The sequence below is a fragment of the Manacus candei genome, unplaced genomic scaffold (assembly GCF_025592945.1).
Source record: "Manacus candei isolate 608988 ecotype Guabito, Panama unplaced genomic scaffold, ASM2559294v1 h1tg000166l, whole genome shotgun sequence".
Taxonomy (NCBI): Eukaryota; Metazoa; Chordata; class Aves; order Passeriformes; family Pipridae; genus Manacus; species Manacus candei.
In genome coordinates this window covers 142,528-156,748 of record NW_026138214.1, presented here as the reverse complement: position 1 = coordinate 156,748, position 14,221 = coordinate 142,528, and the positions used below count along the sequence as shown (strand labels likewise).

Sequence of the window (14,221 nt, the reverse complement as noted above, 5' to 3'; positions counted from 1 at the left end):
CCCCCCGGAGCCGCCCCGCCGGCCGGGGCACCCGCGGGGTTGAGCTCCGGGACCCTCCGGGGTCGCGCTCGGCCGCTCCCCCGCGCCCACACCCCGCACTTCCGCCGCCGCCCGGCGCCGCCGCGGCCATGGGGAGCTGAGGCGGCGGCAGCGGAACCGGCCCCGGCCCGGCCCGGCCCGGCCCGCCCGCCCGCTCCCCATGGGCTGCGGGGCCGCGGGACATGGAGCGGTGCGCGGCCCGCCGGGCCCCGGGTGAGCGGGGCCGGGGGCGCGGTGGGGCCCGGGGAGGCCGCGGCGGGGCCCATCGGGCCCCAGGAAGCCCCGGTGTGGCCGTTGCCCCGGTAACGCGGCGGGGTGGGCCCGGGCCGGCTGCGGCAGCGCGGGCCGGGCCGGGCCGGGGCCGGGCCATGACGGTGCCCCGGGAGATGCCCGAGAAGTGGCCGCGGGTCCGCGTCCGCGGCGGGCCGGGTGGGTGCGGCGTGGGCACGGCGGAGGAGCAGAAGTGGGGGCCGGGGGTGCAGGGATGGGAGTGCAGGGATGCGGCCAAGCAGGACTGGGCAGGTCTGGGGATGCGGAATCTGGGGGGCTAGGGGTGCAGGGCTGTGGATCCAGAGGTGCAGCTGAGCAGGTCTGGGTGTCTGGGAGAGCAGAGATGCGGTCTAGGGGTGCAGAATCTGGATGTTCTAAACTGAGGTTGTGGGGTTGCAGATGAGCAGGGCTGGGGGTGCAGAGATGCATCCTGGGGGTGCAGGGCTGGAAGGGTCTGGCACCCCGGCGGTGCCGAGCTGGAGGAGCAGACAAACAAGACATGGGGGGGTGCAGAATCTGTGGCTCTGGGGACGCAAATAAGCAGAGGTCTAGGAGTGCGGGCCTGGGGGGCCTGGGGGTGCAGGTTTTGCTGGTGGGGAGTACAGATAAGCAGCACTGGGATTCTGCAGGTGCAGGAGTACAGGTCCTGGCATAGGCCACAGCTGGGAAGCTTCTCTGTTCCCTGGGTTCTGGGTCTCTGGGACTGGCTTGGCAGGCTCTCAGGGTGCAGGGGTGGTTGGGGTGCAGGGGGTGTCAGGGTGAAAGGGGGGTTGGGGTGCAGGGGGTGTCAGAATGCAGGGCCGGTCGGGGTTCAGGGGGTGTTCAGGGTGCACAGGACTGATGGGGCGCTCTGTTGCAGAGGAGGAGCGGCGAGTGCGAGCCAACGCGCGGGAGTACAACGAGAGGTTCCAGTATGCGGTGAGTGAGAGGGGAGCTGAAACCCCTCCCAGGGGTGTTTGGGCAAGTTTGGGGGGGCTGAGGCCTGAGTCACCCACAGGTCATGACAAAAAAATAGATATGTTATGGCATATCTATTGTTATGACAAAAAAAATAGATATTTGTCCCTGAGAAATTTGTGCTGATGACATTAATGGCAAGGGAGCTGTGGGGCTAGGGGACACAGTGCGCTCTGTGTGAAGGGTTCAGCCCCTCATCCCTTATGGACCAGCTTCCAGAGGTGCTGGGGGAGGGACAGCGCTCACCTTGGCCTCCTCCTAAAGCTGGAGGTTATCCCTGGCTGTTCCAAGGCTGGTTGCAGAGAGGAATGCAGGGGGTCTGGGTTGGGGTAACCCTTGCATTGCACTGCTGGAGGAGGCAGGGCCCTGTCTGGTGACCAAGACAGAGGAATCAGCTTCCCAAGGAAGGTGCCAGAGGTAGTGCAGGGACAGGAGCTGGGAGTCCAGGCTGCTGCCCAGAGCCCCCCAAAGAGGACAGTGAGCCACAGCCCTGCCTTCCAGAGCAAGGGTGGGGGTTATGGGGCCTCGACAGCCTGTGAACTGCCTTCTTGCCCCATCCGTCCCCAGAGCAACTGCATCAAGACCTCAAAGTACAACATTGTCACCTTCCTGCCTGTCAACCTCTTTGAGCAGTTCCAGGAAGTAGCCAACACCTATTTCCTCTTCCTCCTCATCCTGCAGGTGAGTGCTGGGGGGGCAGGCAGAGCTCCTCACACTCTCCTTCCCTACCTGGGCATCCAGGAGGGCTCCAGGCACGCCCACTCCTTGGAATAGTGGAGGTTTGGCACCCTTGAGCAGGGGCGGCATGGGCCTGGGGCTGGCCAGTTCTCCTGTAATTCCTGCTCCCTGTCCCCAGCTGATCCCACAGATCTCTTCACTCTCCTGGTTCACCACCATCGTGCCTTTGGTTCTTGTCTTAACCATCACAGCTGTCAAAGACGCCACTGATGACTATGTGAGTGATTTCCCTCACAGGGGGTTGGGACCCTGGTGTGGGGGTGCAGGGCCGTGGCATTTGCAAGGGGGGGGGCACAGGAGCCCCTCCCCAAGGAGCTGATGCTGCTGTCTCTTCCCCCCACTTCCAGTTCCGCCATAAAAGCGACAACCAGGTGAACAACCGGGAGTCTCAGGTGCTGATCGGTGGAGTGTGAGTGTCACAGGGATGGGGCAGTGGGGAGGGGTCCGGGGCCCTGCGGGATGTGGTACAGGGCAGTGGGCAGGGCAGGGCTCCTGCCTGATTCCAGTCCACTGTCCCTGCACAGCCTCCGGCAGGAGCAGTGGATGAATGTACGTGTTGGAGACATCATCAAGTTGGAGAATAACCAGTTTGTGGCGGTGAGTGCGGCCCTGAGATGAGGATGGTCCCAGCTGGGTGGCATATAGGGATTGCATAATGACATGGTGCTGCACCCACTTTGTCTTTGTGCTCCTCCATCACCTCCTGGGGTGGGGACATCAGGGACTCCTCATCCTGGAAGCTGTGTTTAGGTTGGAGAGTCAGAGCCTTGTTTGAACTCTGGGAATCTGGGTGCTTGGGGCAATGATGGCCAGGCCTGGGTGCAAGGGATGGGCTGGGGACGGCCTTTGCAGAGGCTTCAGGGACCCTGCTGACATCCAGGGGCCAGGAGCTTCCCTGGGGAGGGTGTCGTGGAGCCCTGGTGTCGGTGCAGCCCTTCACATATCTCTCCCAGCAGGCCGATCTACTTCTTCTCTCCAGCAGCGAACCCCATGGGTTGTGCTACATAGAGACTGCAGAGCTGGACGGGTGGGTGCCCCTGCTCACCTTGCAGGGCCGGGGGAAGGCAGCAGCTGGGAGTGAGAGAGTGGGCTGTGGGCAGAGTAGGAGCTGCCAGGCAGCACCTGCCAAGGCCCTCCCTGCCAGGCTGTCTCTAATGTAGTGCCTCCTTGCCTGCAGAGAGACCAACATGAAGGTGCGCCAGGCCATACCTGTCACCGCGGAGCTGGGGGACACCAGCAAGCTGGCTCGCTTTGACGGTGAGTGCCCGCGACCAGCCCTCTGCCACGGGGCAGCCCCCACGTTCCTTCCTCCACCACCCTGGAGAAACCAGGATCAGCCACACGGCGTTGTCCTGCGGCTTGAAGCAGATCTCTGGGGCACCTGGGATGGTGCTGGGGCACTGGATGCAGCTGGCCATGTGAAGAAGGCAAGGCCCAGCTGAGCCATCCCCTGCACCCAGGCGAGGTGGTCTGTGAATCCCCCAACAACAAGCTTGACAAGTTTGGTGGGACGCTGTACTGGAAGGAGAACAAGTACCCCCTGAGCAACCAGAACATGCTGCTGCGAGGCTGTGTCCTGCGCAACACCGAGTGGTGCTTTGGCCTCGTCATCTTCGCAGGTAGGCTGAGGCAGCAGCTGCAGCTGCACTGCACAGAGGGGAGGAAGAGACCCCCCTGATGCCTTCCTGCTCCCCAGGGCCCGACACAAAACTGATGCAGAACAGTGGCCGGACCAAATTTAAGCGGACAAGCATTGACCGGCTGATGAACACACTGGTGCTCTGGGTATGCAGAAGGCAGATCTTGGGAGCCCTGGCTCTGGCCCAGTCAGGGCTCTGATGTCCTGTCCTGTCCTGTCCTATCCCCAGATCTTTGGGTTCCTGGTGTGCATGGGAGTGATCCTGGCCATTGGCAATGCCATCTGGGAGCACGAGGTGGGCGTCTGCTTCCAGATCTACTTGCCCTGGGACGAGGGGGTGCACAGTGCCTTCTTCTCTGGCTTCCTCTCCTTCTGGTCTTACATCATCATCCTCAACACTGTGGTGCCCATCTCACTCTACGTGAGGTAGGGCAGGGGCCGAGGGGCTGGTTTGGGGGGTATGTGAGGAATTAGGGGTGCCCTCTGGGGGGGGGAACACAGGGATGGAGACCCACAAGCAGAGCTGTGTGTGCAGGGTGAGTGTGAGCTGCTGTCTTGGTGACAGGTCATGTCTGCCTTCAGGGACACCCCAAGACCTGAGACCCCACGGGTCCCTCGGGGTCCTCCCGGCTGTGTGTGTCTGGCTGCTCGTCTCTCTCTACCCTGGCTGCACGCTGGTTATTTTGCTCTGCCCTCCTACAGCTCCCAGGCTCCTGTACAGTCCCCTTCTCTCTCTCTTTTAATTTCTCTCTCTTTTCGTTCCCCAGCATGGGTTCTGTCACCCTTAGCCCCGAGGTAAGAACGTGTCACCCCCACCCCTCCCACTAGCTCATTGCTGTCTGCCCTGGGGGCTGGGGAGGGTGTTTGGGGTGCGTAGGTATGTGAGGTGCCTGGGGAGCCCAATGGGCTGCCCCCTTGGTGCCAGCCCCCGTCTTGGCGGTGGCTGTTGGTAGGAGCGGGTGCGGGCCAACCCTGGGGAAGGGCACCCTGGGTGCCGGGGTGCCCCGAGCACTGAGGGTCTGGGATGGGGCTGTGTGTGCCCGTCACTGGCTCAGCACAGTGTGCTGCCCTGCCCCAGTGACACCCGGCCGTGCCCCTCACAGCGTGGAGGTGATCCGGCTTGGGCACAGCTACTTCATCAACTGGGACAAGAAGATGTACTGTGCCAAGCGCCGGACACCAGCTGAGGCCCGGACCACCACCCTCAATGAGGAACTGGGGCAGGTGGAGTACATCTTCTCTGACAAGACTGGCACCCTCACCCAGAACATCATGGTCTTCAGCAAGTGCTCTGTGAACGGGCACAGCTACGGTGAGCGCTGGTTGCTTGGAGCATGCTGGGGCTGCCCTGGGGGTGGGGGTGCACTGACTCCCCTCCTGCAGACCTTTTGGGGCAGCCAGGGGACAAGAGGGCTCAGCTGGAGCATTGTGGGGCTACTGCTGTCCCGTGGCCCCCGTGGGTGTGCCTGCTGGTGGGGCAGCAGTGTTGGGTCCCTGTCGTGGTTAACTCAATACCATGGTTCACAGGTGACGTGCAGGATGTGCTGGGTCACAAGGCGGAGCTGGGAGAGGTGAGGATGCCACCAGGTTGGTGTCTGCCCACGCCACGTGCCACAGGGGAGTAACCCTGTCCCTGCCCCCACCAGAGGCCAGAGCCAGTCAACTTCTCCTTCAACCCACTGGCGGACCCGCGGTTCCAGTTCTGGGACCCCAGCCTGCTGGAAGCCGTCAAGCTGGGAGACCCCCACGTGCACGAGTTCTTCCGCCTGCTCTCGCTCTGCCACACTGTCATGTCCGAGGAGAAGAGCGAAGGTGGGCATGGGGCAGGACCTGTCCCTGTAGGGCGTGGGACACTGGCACTGATCCCCGTGCTGTCCCCAGGGGAGCTGTTGTACAAGGCACAGTCCCCGGACGAGGGAGCGCTGGTCACGGCTGCCAGAAACTTTGGCTTCGTGTTCCGGTTCCGCACACCCAAGACCATCACGGTGCACGAGCTGGGTCAAGCCATCACCTACCAGCTGCTGGCCATCCTGGACTTCAACAACATTCGCAAGCGCATGTCTGTCATCGGTGAGGTGCTGGGTGTGCGTGGCACAGGGACTGGGAAGGCTGCGTGGGGTTGTGGTGCGGGGCTCGGTGCGGTGTGCTGGGGGACCAGTCCCATGCTAACGGGGATGTGACTGTGGGGTGATGGCTGGGGGGTCAGAGCGGGACCTGCTCCTTCACCCCTAAGCCAGGCATCCTGTCCCCTGCACCCTGTAGTCCGCTGCCCTGAGGGCAAGATCCGGCTGTACTGCAAAGGCGCTGACACCATCCTTCTGGAGCGGCTGCACCCCATCAACCAGGACCTGACCAGCGTCACCGCCGACCACCTCAATGTGTGTGGGGCAGGGTCCTGGGGGCAGGGTGGGGAGGGAAGAGTGGCTGCCCAGGAGCACCGAGCCATGCTTGTGCCCTGTCCTAGGAACACTGTCAGGGTCTGGGGACACCGTCAGGGTCTACCAGTCCTCCCAGATCTGACCACTTGCAGGAGTATGCTGCCGAGGGGCTGCGGACACTGGTGCTGGCTTACAAAGACCTGGAGGAGAGCTACTACAGGGACTGGTCTGAGCGTCTGCGCTGGGCTGGCAGTGCCTCTGAGGCCCGTGAGGATTGCCTGGCTCGGCTCTACGACGAGGTGGAGCACGATATGATGGTAGGTGGGATGGGGACTGAGGAGTGAATGGTGACTGGGGGCAGTCCCTGTTTACCTCCTGCCTGTTTGGGTCCCCCAGCTGCTCGGAGCAACAGCCATTGAGGACAAACTGCAGCAGGGGGTCCCTGAAACCATCGCCATTCTGACGCTGGCCAACATCAAGATCTGGGTGCTGACGGGGGACAAGCAGGGTGAGGCATGGCTGGGGAAGGGTCTGGGGCTGGCTGGAGATGAGGACGTTTAGGGGCTGGATCCCACCTGCCTGGGGGCTGGTGGGATGGACACTCTCTCCTGAGCCAACCCTGGTTCAGCCCCTGATTTCCTGTCCCCAGAAACAGCTGTGAACATTGGCTACTCCTGCAAGATGCTGACAGATGACATGACAGAGGTGTTCGTGGTCACAGGCCACACTGTGCTGGAGGTGCGAGAGGAGCTCAGGTGAGGGTCGAGGGGCAGAGGACACAAACGCGGCTAGTGTGGGGCACAGCTACAACTGGGGGAGCTGGAGATATGAAAGTGCCCTGAGTCGGGGCCCCATGACCCCTATCCCTCCTCTCTCCTCAGGAAAGCCCGAGAGAAAATGATGGATGCATCGCGCTCTGTGGGCAATGGCTTCTCCTACGAGGAGAAACTCTCCTCCTCCAAGCTCACTTCTGTGCTGGAAGCCATTGCAGGCGAATATGCCCTGGTCATCAATGGGCACAGCCTGGTAGGGCTCTGGGAGCACCAGGCAGGACAGGGCCCTGTGCCCAGCTGCGGGCTGTGACCTCACTGTCCCCTGCTCTCCTTGCAGGCCCATGCACTGGAGGCAGACATGGAGGTGGAATTCCTGGAGACAGCGTGTGCCTGCAAGGCTGTTATATGCTGCCGTGTCACACCCTTGCAGAAAGCCCAGGTGGTGGAGCTGGTGAAGAAGTACAAGAAAGGTGTGACCTTGGCCATTGGTGATGGGGCCAATGACGTCAACATGATCAAGAGTAAGACATGGGGTCTGGGGGACCATGGGAGGGACAGGGCCCCCCTTGCACCACCCTGAGGCCTATGGCAGCCTCTGTCCTCACCCTTCTGTGCCCCAAAGGAACACAGTCCCTGTGCTGGGGTTGCCACTCTTGTACCCTGTGCTCCTGGCAGCCCCCTCCTCACTCCAATCTCTCTTTCTTCTGCAGCTGCCCATATTGGGGTGGGCATCAGCGGGCAGGAGGGCATCCAAGCCGTGCTGGCCTCTGACTACTCCTTCTCCCAGTTCAAGTTCCTGCAGCGCCTTCTCCTGGTGCACGGGCGCTGGTCCTACCTGCGCATGTGCAAGTTCCTTTGCTACTTCTTCTACAAGAACTTTGCCTTCACCATGGTCCACTTCTGGTTTGGCTTCTTCTGCGGCTTCTCGGCGCAGGTGAGTTGGTGGCTTCTCACACTCAGAGCTGGAGAGGGTTTGCCTGCGGGACCCCTTGGCTCAAAAGCAGGTCCTGATCCTTGAGCTCCCCTGGGGACTCATCCTGAGCCAGCAGGCACAGCCCAGGATCCAGCGTGCAGTGGGTGCGAGGAGCCCATGTCAGGGTGGGCAACTCCAGGGGGCTGGGGGCGGCTCTCCTGTCCCTGCAGGTGTGGGCACATGGACTTTGGGGCTGGGTGGGGCACAGGGTGGGCAGGTATCATGCCCCCCTGAGCGCTCTGTTCCATGCAGACCGTGTACGACCAGTACTTCATCACACTGTACAACATTGTCTACACGTCGCTGCCCGTGCTTGCCATGGGTGTCTTTGACCAGGTATGGTGGGGGGCAGTGAGAGGGTCTGTGGGTGTGTGAGGAGCTGGCCCCACTCCCCTTTGTGCCCCCCTTGTGGGAAGAAGGGCTGCCTGGGTGCCCAGGCCAGGCTGTCCTTGTCCCTCTGTGGACCGTAGCCTGCCTGCGACTAAAGGGAGGTGCCCAGAGCGTCCTGTTCCCCCAGGATGTACCAGAGCAGCGGAGCATGGAGTACCCCAAGCTTTATGAGCCTGGGCAGCTGAACCTGCTCTTCAACAAGCGGGAGTTCTTCATCTGCATCGCCCAGGGCATCTATACATCTGTCCTCATGTTCTTCATCCCCTACGGCGTCTTCGCTGATGCCACCCGTGACGACGGTGCCCAACTGGCTGACTACCAGTCCTTTGCCGTCACCGTTGCCACCTCCCTTGTGATTGTTGTCAGTGTGCAGGTAGGGATGTGGCTGCTCAGCCCCAGTCCCTTGGGGCACCTTGGGCATCCCCTTGCCCTACTTCCTCCTGCATCCCTCCAGATTGGGCTGGACACAGGATTCTGGACAGCCATCAACCACTTCTTCATCTGGGGTAGCCTGGCCACCTACTTCGCCATCCTCTTCACCATGCACAGTGACGGCCTCTTCCGAATGTTCCCCAACCAGTTCCGCTTTGTGGGTGAGTCCCTGGAGGGCTGCCCTGTGCCCCCAACCACAGCCGGGTGCTGCCCCAACCTGGCTCTCGCTGGACTCATGCTCCCCCCCCAGGCAACGCACAGAACACGCTAGCCCAGCCCACAGTCTGGCTGACCATCGCCCTCACCACTGTGGTCTGCATCATGCCTGTTGTGGCCTTTCGCTTCCTCAAGCTGGACCTGAAACCTGAACTCTCGGACACGGTGAGAGTGCGTGGCCATGGGGACGGGGACGTGGGGCCCTGTCCCTGGGGCCAGATGTCTCCACAGGTCCCTGACCCTGTCCCTGTGTCCCAGGTGCGCTACACTCAGCTGGTTCGGAAGAAGCAGAAGACGCAGCACCGGTGCGTGCGGCGCGCAGGGCGTGTGGGCTCACGCCGCTCCGGCTACGCCTTCTCCCACCAGGAGGGATTCGGAGAGCTAATCATGTCTGGCAAGAACATGCGGCTCAGCTCCTTGGCGCTCTCTAGCTTTGCCTCCCGCCCCAGCACCAGCTGGATCGAGACCCTGTGGAAGAAGAAGGGCAGTGAGGGCAGCGGTGCCAGCAGTCCCAGTGGCACAGCTGACAAGACCCTCAAGGTGTGAGGGTGGAGGGTCACATCCCCTCCAGTGCAGCCAGGGCCCCCTTTCCTCTCCCCCTGACTCTGGGGAGGGCAAAGCCCTTTGTCGAGAGGGTCCCATGGTGGGAGCACAGGTCATGTGGGCATCAATGCTGAGGTTTGGAGGAGTCTGGACTATCACACTGTAGCCAAAAAATATACTCTTTCCCTCCCTGGGGCAGATGGATGGACAGACTGACCTCACCCCCCATTCACTCCTCTGTCAGTATTCACTTCCACGGAGTGCAAATGCCCCATCACATACGAATGTATCCATGCCAGAGGTGGAGGGGCCTGGAGGGCCTGTGGCCCCCTCGCCATCCCTCACCCACGTGTCTTCTTTTTATATAAACAAAGGGAAAAAACACCCACAAAAAAATAGCAACCAAAAAAAAATAGCAACCAAAAAAAAAAAAAAAAAGGAAGGAAAAGCCCTCCGAGTTTACAGAGCAACTTGTTTCTTGTCCAATTGGGTAGGAGAGAACGGGCAGGGGAGGAAGGTCACCCTCCTTGTCCCTCCACCTCGGGGTACAGCAGGACGGTGGGTGCCGGGTGGGAAAGGGGAAGCGTTCCCGTGCTACAGGGACTGGAGTGTTGGCGGCTGCCGTGATTCACTCCCACGCGGGGTCTTGCGCAACCCTCGGCCTCTGCTTCCTCCCTCCTCCTTGCCAGCTCCCGCGGGACTGAGCGCTCCTGGGCTGTGGGTGGGCACTGGGGGATCCCCCAGGGGTCTCCGAGGGTGTTGGGGTCCCGGAGATGCAATACCAAAGATGAGCCTGTTGAGGCGGGTGTTGGTGAGGTCTGGAGGGGGTTTAGGGGCTGTTTGGGGTTATTTCGGTGGAGGGGTGGATAATTTATTACTCGTTTCTGTGTGGCGGAATTGTATCATTTTATGGTTCCACTGAGAAAAAAAAGAACCAAAAGCCAGCTTTTTTTTTTATTTATTTAAAAAAGAAAATAATATTCTGAGCAGCTTCTGCCGTGTCCTGTGTCCGGTGGAATACCGGGGGAGGGGATCCGGGGATGGGAGGGGGCGGTGGCGGCTCGGTCCGCCCCCCGGTGCCGCTGTCCCCGCCCCCCCGGGCGCACGTGCCGCCCCCGCCCCTCCGCCCGGTTTCACAAGCGCGGGCACCGGCGGCCCCGCTGATGTTTTTCTGCCCGGGACCGGGAGCATGTTGAGGCCGCCTGGGCCGCTCCTCCTCCCCCGCCTCCTCCTCCTTCTCCTCCTCCAGTTCGCCGCCGCCGGGCGGCCCTGTGGCCCCTCCGGTGAGTGCTACCGGCACCGTGCAGGGTGGGGGTGGAGAACCCGACCCTCTCCGGGTACCGGGGCCCCACGGGTCCGGACACGGCGAGGAGACACATGCGGTTCCCAGCCTGTCCCGCAGGAGCCTGGCGGGTGGGAATACCGGGCACCCCTGGGGGTGCTGGAGAGGGGGGTTAAAGTGGGTGCTGGGGCTGGGGGACTGTGTCCTGAGTGCTGTGTCCTGGTGCTGAGTGGGTGCTGGATGCCCCATGGTGTGTCCTGGGTGCTGTGTCCTGGGTGCAGGGTGCGTTCCCAGCAGCAGGAGCCGAAGGGAACAGCAGGTCCACCCCGGCCGTTGACCTTTGGAGGGAGCTCAGGCCTGACTGGGGCTGCCAGCCAGCGCTGTCGCTTAACCCCTCCGGCACCACCCGCCCCAGTCTACCACCTCCCTGAGCCGTGCGCTCCACCGCCAGACCCCTCAATACACACCGCGTTTGATGCTGCGGTGCCCGTCCCTATGGCGGTGACGGTGGTCTGGTGCCCCACTCCGGTGGTCTGGTGCCCCACTCCGTGGGGAACTGCTGCCTCTCTCCAGCTCAGTGCCTTGACCCTGAGCAGCCACTGGACGTGGGGAGCAGATGGTGGGGTGCCCCCCTCATCTGGGGACACTCACTGCACTCGAGGTCTCATCTTGATCACCTGACCCCCTCTTGCCCTCACAGGACTGTCGCGGGACGTGGTGTTGGGCCGCCTGGGAGCCAACATCACTTTGATCTGCAGGGACGAGGTGCCCGCAAATGTCACAGTGCAGTGGCAGGTGGAGGAGCGCGGAGCAGCAGTGCCGGGAGGCCGTGGACGGCGGCTGGCGGAGGGCAACGTGCTGCTCCTGCGGTGGCTGCGCTACGAGGACTCGGGGCGCTACGTCTGCTCTGTGGGGAGCCGCCTACTGCGCTCCCTGCGGCTGCTGGTGGAAGGTGGGTCCACACCGGGGTAGGGATGTCCCTGGCAGCATTACCCGCTATGGCCCCTGTCCTTCAGCACCTCCTTGCTTTGCAGAGCCCCTCGAAACCCCCCAAGTGTCCTGCTACCGACGGAGCCATGACAAGGATGTCCTGTGCGAGTGGCCACAGCGGACGAAGCCATCCCCGGGGACACGGGCAATGCTCTGGGTGAAGCGTAGGTGAGCCACTGTCGCTGCATCCACCATGGGCTGGGACCCCACAGCACAGAATGTGTCCCCATGGACCCTTCCTCCAGTGCCATCTGGAACGCCACAGCTCAAGATGCTTCCCTCCCTTCAGACCCTTTCCCTAGCAACTACTGGGAGCTGGGACCCCACAGCATGGGATGTGTTCCTTCCCCACTGACCCCTTCCCCCATGTTGCCTGGGACCTCGTGGCATGGAACATTTCCATCCCCACAGAGCCTTTCCCCTGTGCTGCCTGGGACTCCACAGCATAGGATGCATCCCCTGCAGCTGCCCCATGCCTGGTTTGGTGCGTGCTGCAGCCCCCACTGAGCTGTGGCCCCACAGGTTCACAGCTGAGAACGCCACAGAGCAGCGGTGCCGCTACTTCTCCAAGGCACGGAAGTTTGTTTGCCGGGTGAAGGTGCCACCTGGCACCGAGGACACCAAACACCTTGTGGTGTCCACATGTGTCAGCAACAGCGCCAGTGGCTTGGCCGGCAAAGACAAGATCATCACCCTCAGCAGTGTCTGTGAGTGCTGCCCCTCTTGCTGGGGGCTGGGGTGGCCGAGGGCACAGTGCCAGGCCCTGAGCCCCCCCTTCCCCAGCAGTGAAGCCTGATCCCCCCCTCAATGTGACGGTGGAGGCGCTGGAGAAGGCGCCTCAGTGGCTGCGGGTCAACTGGTCCTACCCCTTGTCCTGGGACCCCCGTTTCTACTGGCTCCGCTTCCAGGTCCGCTACCGCCCTGAGCCTGCCCCAGCCTTCATGGAGGTGAGACCCCTCTCCCTAGAATCCAGCTGTTGCTGGTCCCTGTCCAGGCTGTCCCCAGCCCCATGTCCTCTCTAGGTGGATCAGGTGACGACAACGTGGCTGGACATTCGTGATGCATGGCGGGGGACGAAGCACGTGGTGCAGGTGAGGGCGCAGGATGAGTTCGGCCATGGCACATGGAGCGAGTGGAGTCGGGAGGCTGTGGGCACCCCCTGGACAGGTACGAGTGGGACACAGAGCCCTGAGGGTGGAGGCTCTGTGTGGGGTCCCCCAGCCTCATGCTCCCCTCTCGTCTTGCAGACCCCAGGGACTTCACCTCTGAAAAGGGACCTTTCAGCTCACAGGTGGGATGGCCTCAGCCCTGGGGGCTACCACATACTCCTGTCCCCATGTGGGACAAGGGGTTACCAAGGGCGTGGGGGCTGCCCCATGCCATTGTGCACCCCTGCTTCCTTTTGCAGTTCCCCTTGGAAGATGACAGCTATGAGGTGACACTGCCCCCAGAGCTCTTCTGGGAGGACCGTGCTGATGGTGCTGATGGTGAGGAGGGGTTCCTGGGTTGGGGGTGGGGGTCTGGGACACACCCAGGTCCCCCATCCACGCAGTGAGCCCATCCATTCTCTCCATGTCAGGGTCTGTCATGGAACCCAGTGCCCACCCTGTGGCATCCCCCTATGCCTTCCTGGTGGCCGGGGGGAGCCTGCTCCTGGGCATTGCCCTCTTTGTTGGCATCGTGGTGAGGTGAGTGCTGGGGAGTGCCTGGCCAGGGGGCTCTGTCTGGCCCCCCTGACCCAGACTCTCTGCCCTTGCAGGTACAGGCAGATGTGGTGGACAGGCAGGCAGCGGGGGACCAAGCCGGAGGGCGAGGGGCAGCATATGCTGGTCCCCCTGGGCCTCCCTAGACCCCCACTCAGTGACACCCCCCTGCTCTCATGCCCCACCCCCACGGCCCCTGGAACGCTCCACATCACCCACTTGGACTATTCCTCTTCAAGGCAGTAGCCAGGGGCTGAATGTGCTGGCAGGTGCTTTGGGGGTCAGGTGGGGGTTGCTCGCCCCAGGATTCCCAGGGCTGTGATGTGGCTCTGGGAGCAGCTCCCCCCACTATCCGGTGGCTCTGTGGCTGGGAGCAGCCTCTGAGGAGGGGAATCAGTGCCACCCCTGTGGAGAAACAGTTGGGGGGGAGCCCCAAACTGGGTCCTGGAGGGCACCTTCAGAGCCATGGCTAAGCTGGGATGGGCGGTGGTGGCAGCACTGGAAACAGGGCTGTGCCGGAGCGTGGGAGCCGGCCCGGGGTCAGGTTTGAGGATCCCAGGGGAAGGGCCTAGTCCCTGCAGTGCCACAGGGGTCAGGGAGGGAGGGGGGCCTGGCTGGATCAGCCCCATACTTCTGCTCTGGCCCCCCCGGGGCTCCTTTTTAAAGCATATGTTGGGGAAATAAGACAATGTGGCTCCAATAAATGCTTTGGATTTGTACCGGAATGGATGCTGTGGGGGGGAGTAATGGAGGGATCACTGCAGCGCCCCCTTGCCTGGGAGTGACTCCAGTGTGGGGGGGTGAGAGTGGGCTGTGTAGCCCCAGTCCATGCACCCTCTGCCTTGCTGTGCCTCCCAACTGCACTGTGTACCCCACAGTGAGCTCCCTGTACCTCCAG

The 14,221-nt window shown here is 62.4% G+C and overlaps 2 protein-coding genes across 11 annotated transcripts; both read left to right on the top strand.

The window, feature by feature from the left end:
• Nucleotides 1-43: 43 nt before the first annotated feature.
• Nucleotides 44-10,334, top strand: ATP8B2 (ATPase phospholipid transporting 8B2). 6 transcript variants are annotated; one of them, XM_051773150.1, is made up of 27 exons: nt 45-252; nt 1,169-1,227; nt 1,834-1,947; nt 2,123-2,221; nt 2,352-2,413; nt 2,529-2,601; nt 2,958-3,031; nt 3,182-3,261; nt 3,465-3,623; nt 3,701-3,789; nt 3,873-4,069; nt 4,747-4,955; nt 5,171-5,214; nt 5,290-5,455; nt 5,525-5,713; nt 5,906-6,021; nt 6,174-6,338; nt 6,418-6,529; nt 6,671-6,776; nt 6,903-7,047; nt 7,132-7,315; nt 7,505-7,728; nt 8,020-8,103; nt 8,285-8,530; nt 8,612-8,750; nt 8,840-8,970; nt 9,064-10,334. In XM_051773150.1, the coding sequence occupies exons 1-27, from the start codon at nt 222-224 to the stop codon at nt 9,349-9,351; spliced, it is 3,585 nt and encodes a 1,194-aa protein (XP_051629110.1). In that variant the 5' UTR covers nt 45-221; the 3' UTR covers nt 9,352-10,334. The 6 variants fall into 6 exon arrangements, with proteins under 6 accessions (XP_051629112.1, XP_051629110.1, XP_051629109.1 ...); XM_051773149.1 differs by lacking the exon at nt 45-252 and adding an exon at nt 346-468 and having other exon boundaries at nt 2,961-3,031; XM_051773148.1 differs by lacking the exon at nt 45-252 and adding an exon at nt 346-468.
• A 122-nt stretch (nt 10,335-10,456) lies between these two features.
• Nucleotides 10,457-14,160, top strand: IL6R (interleukin 6 receptor). Of its 5 annotated transcripts, none has more exons than XM_051773192.1 (10): nt 10,457-10,631; nt 11,331-11,582; nt 11,665-11,788; nt 12,143-12,327; nt 12,407-12,567; nt 12,643-12,787; nt 12,868-12,911; nt 13,029-13,107; nt 13,200-13,308; nt 13,380-14,160. In XM_051773192.1, exons 1-10 carry the CDS (start codon nt 10,538-10,540, stop codon nt 13,567-13,569), a joined length of 1,383 nt encoding a protein of 460 aa, XP_051629152.1. In that variant the 5' UTR covers nt 10,457-10,537; the 3' UTR covers nt 13,570-14,160. The 5 variants fall into 5 exon arrangements, with proteins under 5 accessions (XP_051629152.1, XP_051629151.1, XP_051629149.1 ...); XM_051773191.1 differs by having other exon boundaries at nt 12,404-12,567; XM_051773189.1 differs by having other exon boundaries at nt 12,032-12,327.
• The last annotated feature ends 61 nt before the right edge of the window (nt 14,161-14,221 follow it).

Bases quoted from the DNA above. Each gene is read 5' to 3' on its own strand.
- IL6R (XM_051773188.1), top strand. From the start codon at position 10,538: ATGTTGAGGCCGCCTGGGCCGCTCCTCCTCCCCCGCCTCCTCCTCCTT. The intron at 11,583-11,664 runs GTGGGTCCACAC...CTTGCTTTGCAG, and splicing joins CCTGCGGCTGCTGGTGGAAG to AGCCCCTCGAAACCCCCCAA. The intron at 12,912-13,028 runs GTGGGATGGCCT...TTCCTTTTGCAG, and splicing joins AGGGACCTTTCAGCTCACAG to TTCCCCTTGGAAGATGACAG.
- ATP8B2 (XM_051773148.1), top strand. From the start codon at position 408: ATGACGGTGCCCCGGGAGATGCCCGAGAAGTGGCCGCGGGTCCGCGTC. The intron at 3,262-3,464 runs GTGAGTGCCCGC...CCCTGCACCCAG, and splicing joins CAAGCTGGCTCGCTTTGACG to GCGAGGTGGTCTGTGAATCC. The intron at 8,531-8,611 runs GTAGGGATGTGG...GCATCCCTCCAG, and splicing joins TGATTGTTGTCAGTGTGCAG to ATTGGGCTGGACACAGGATT.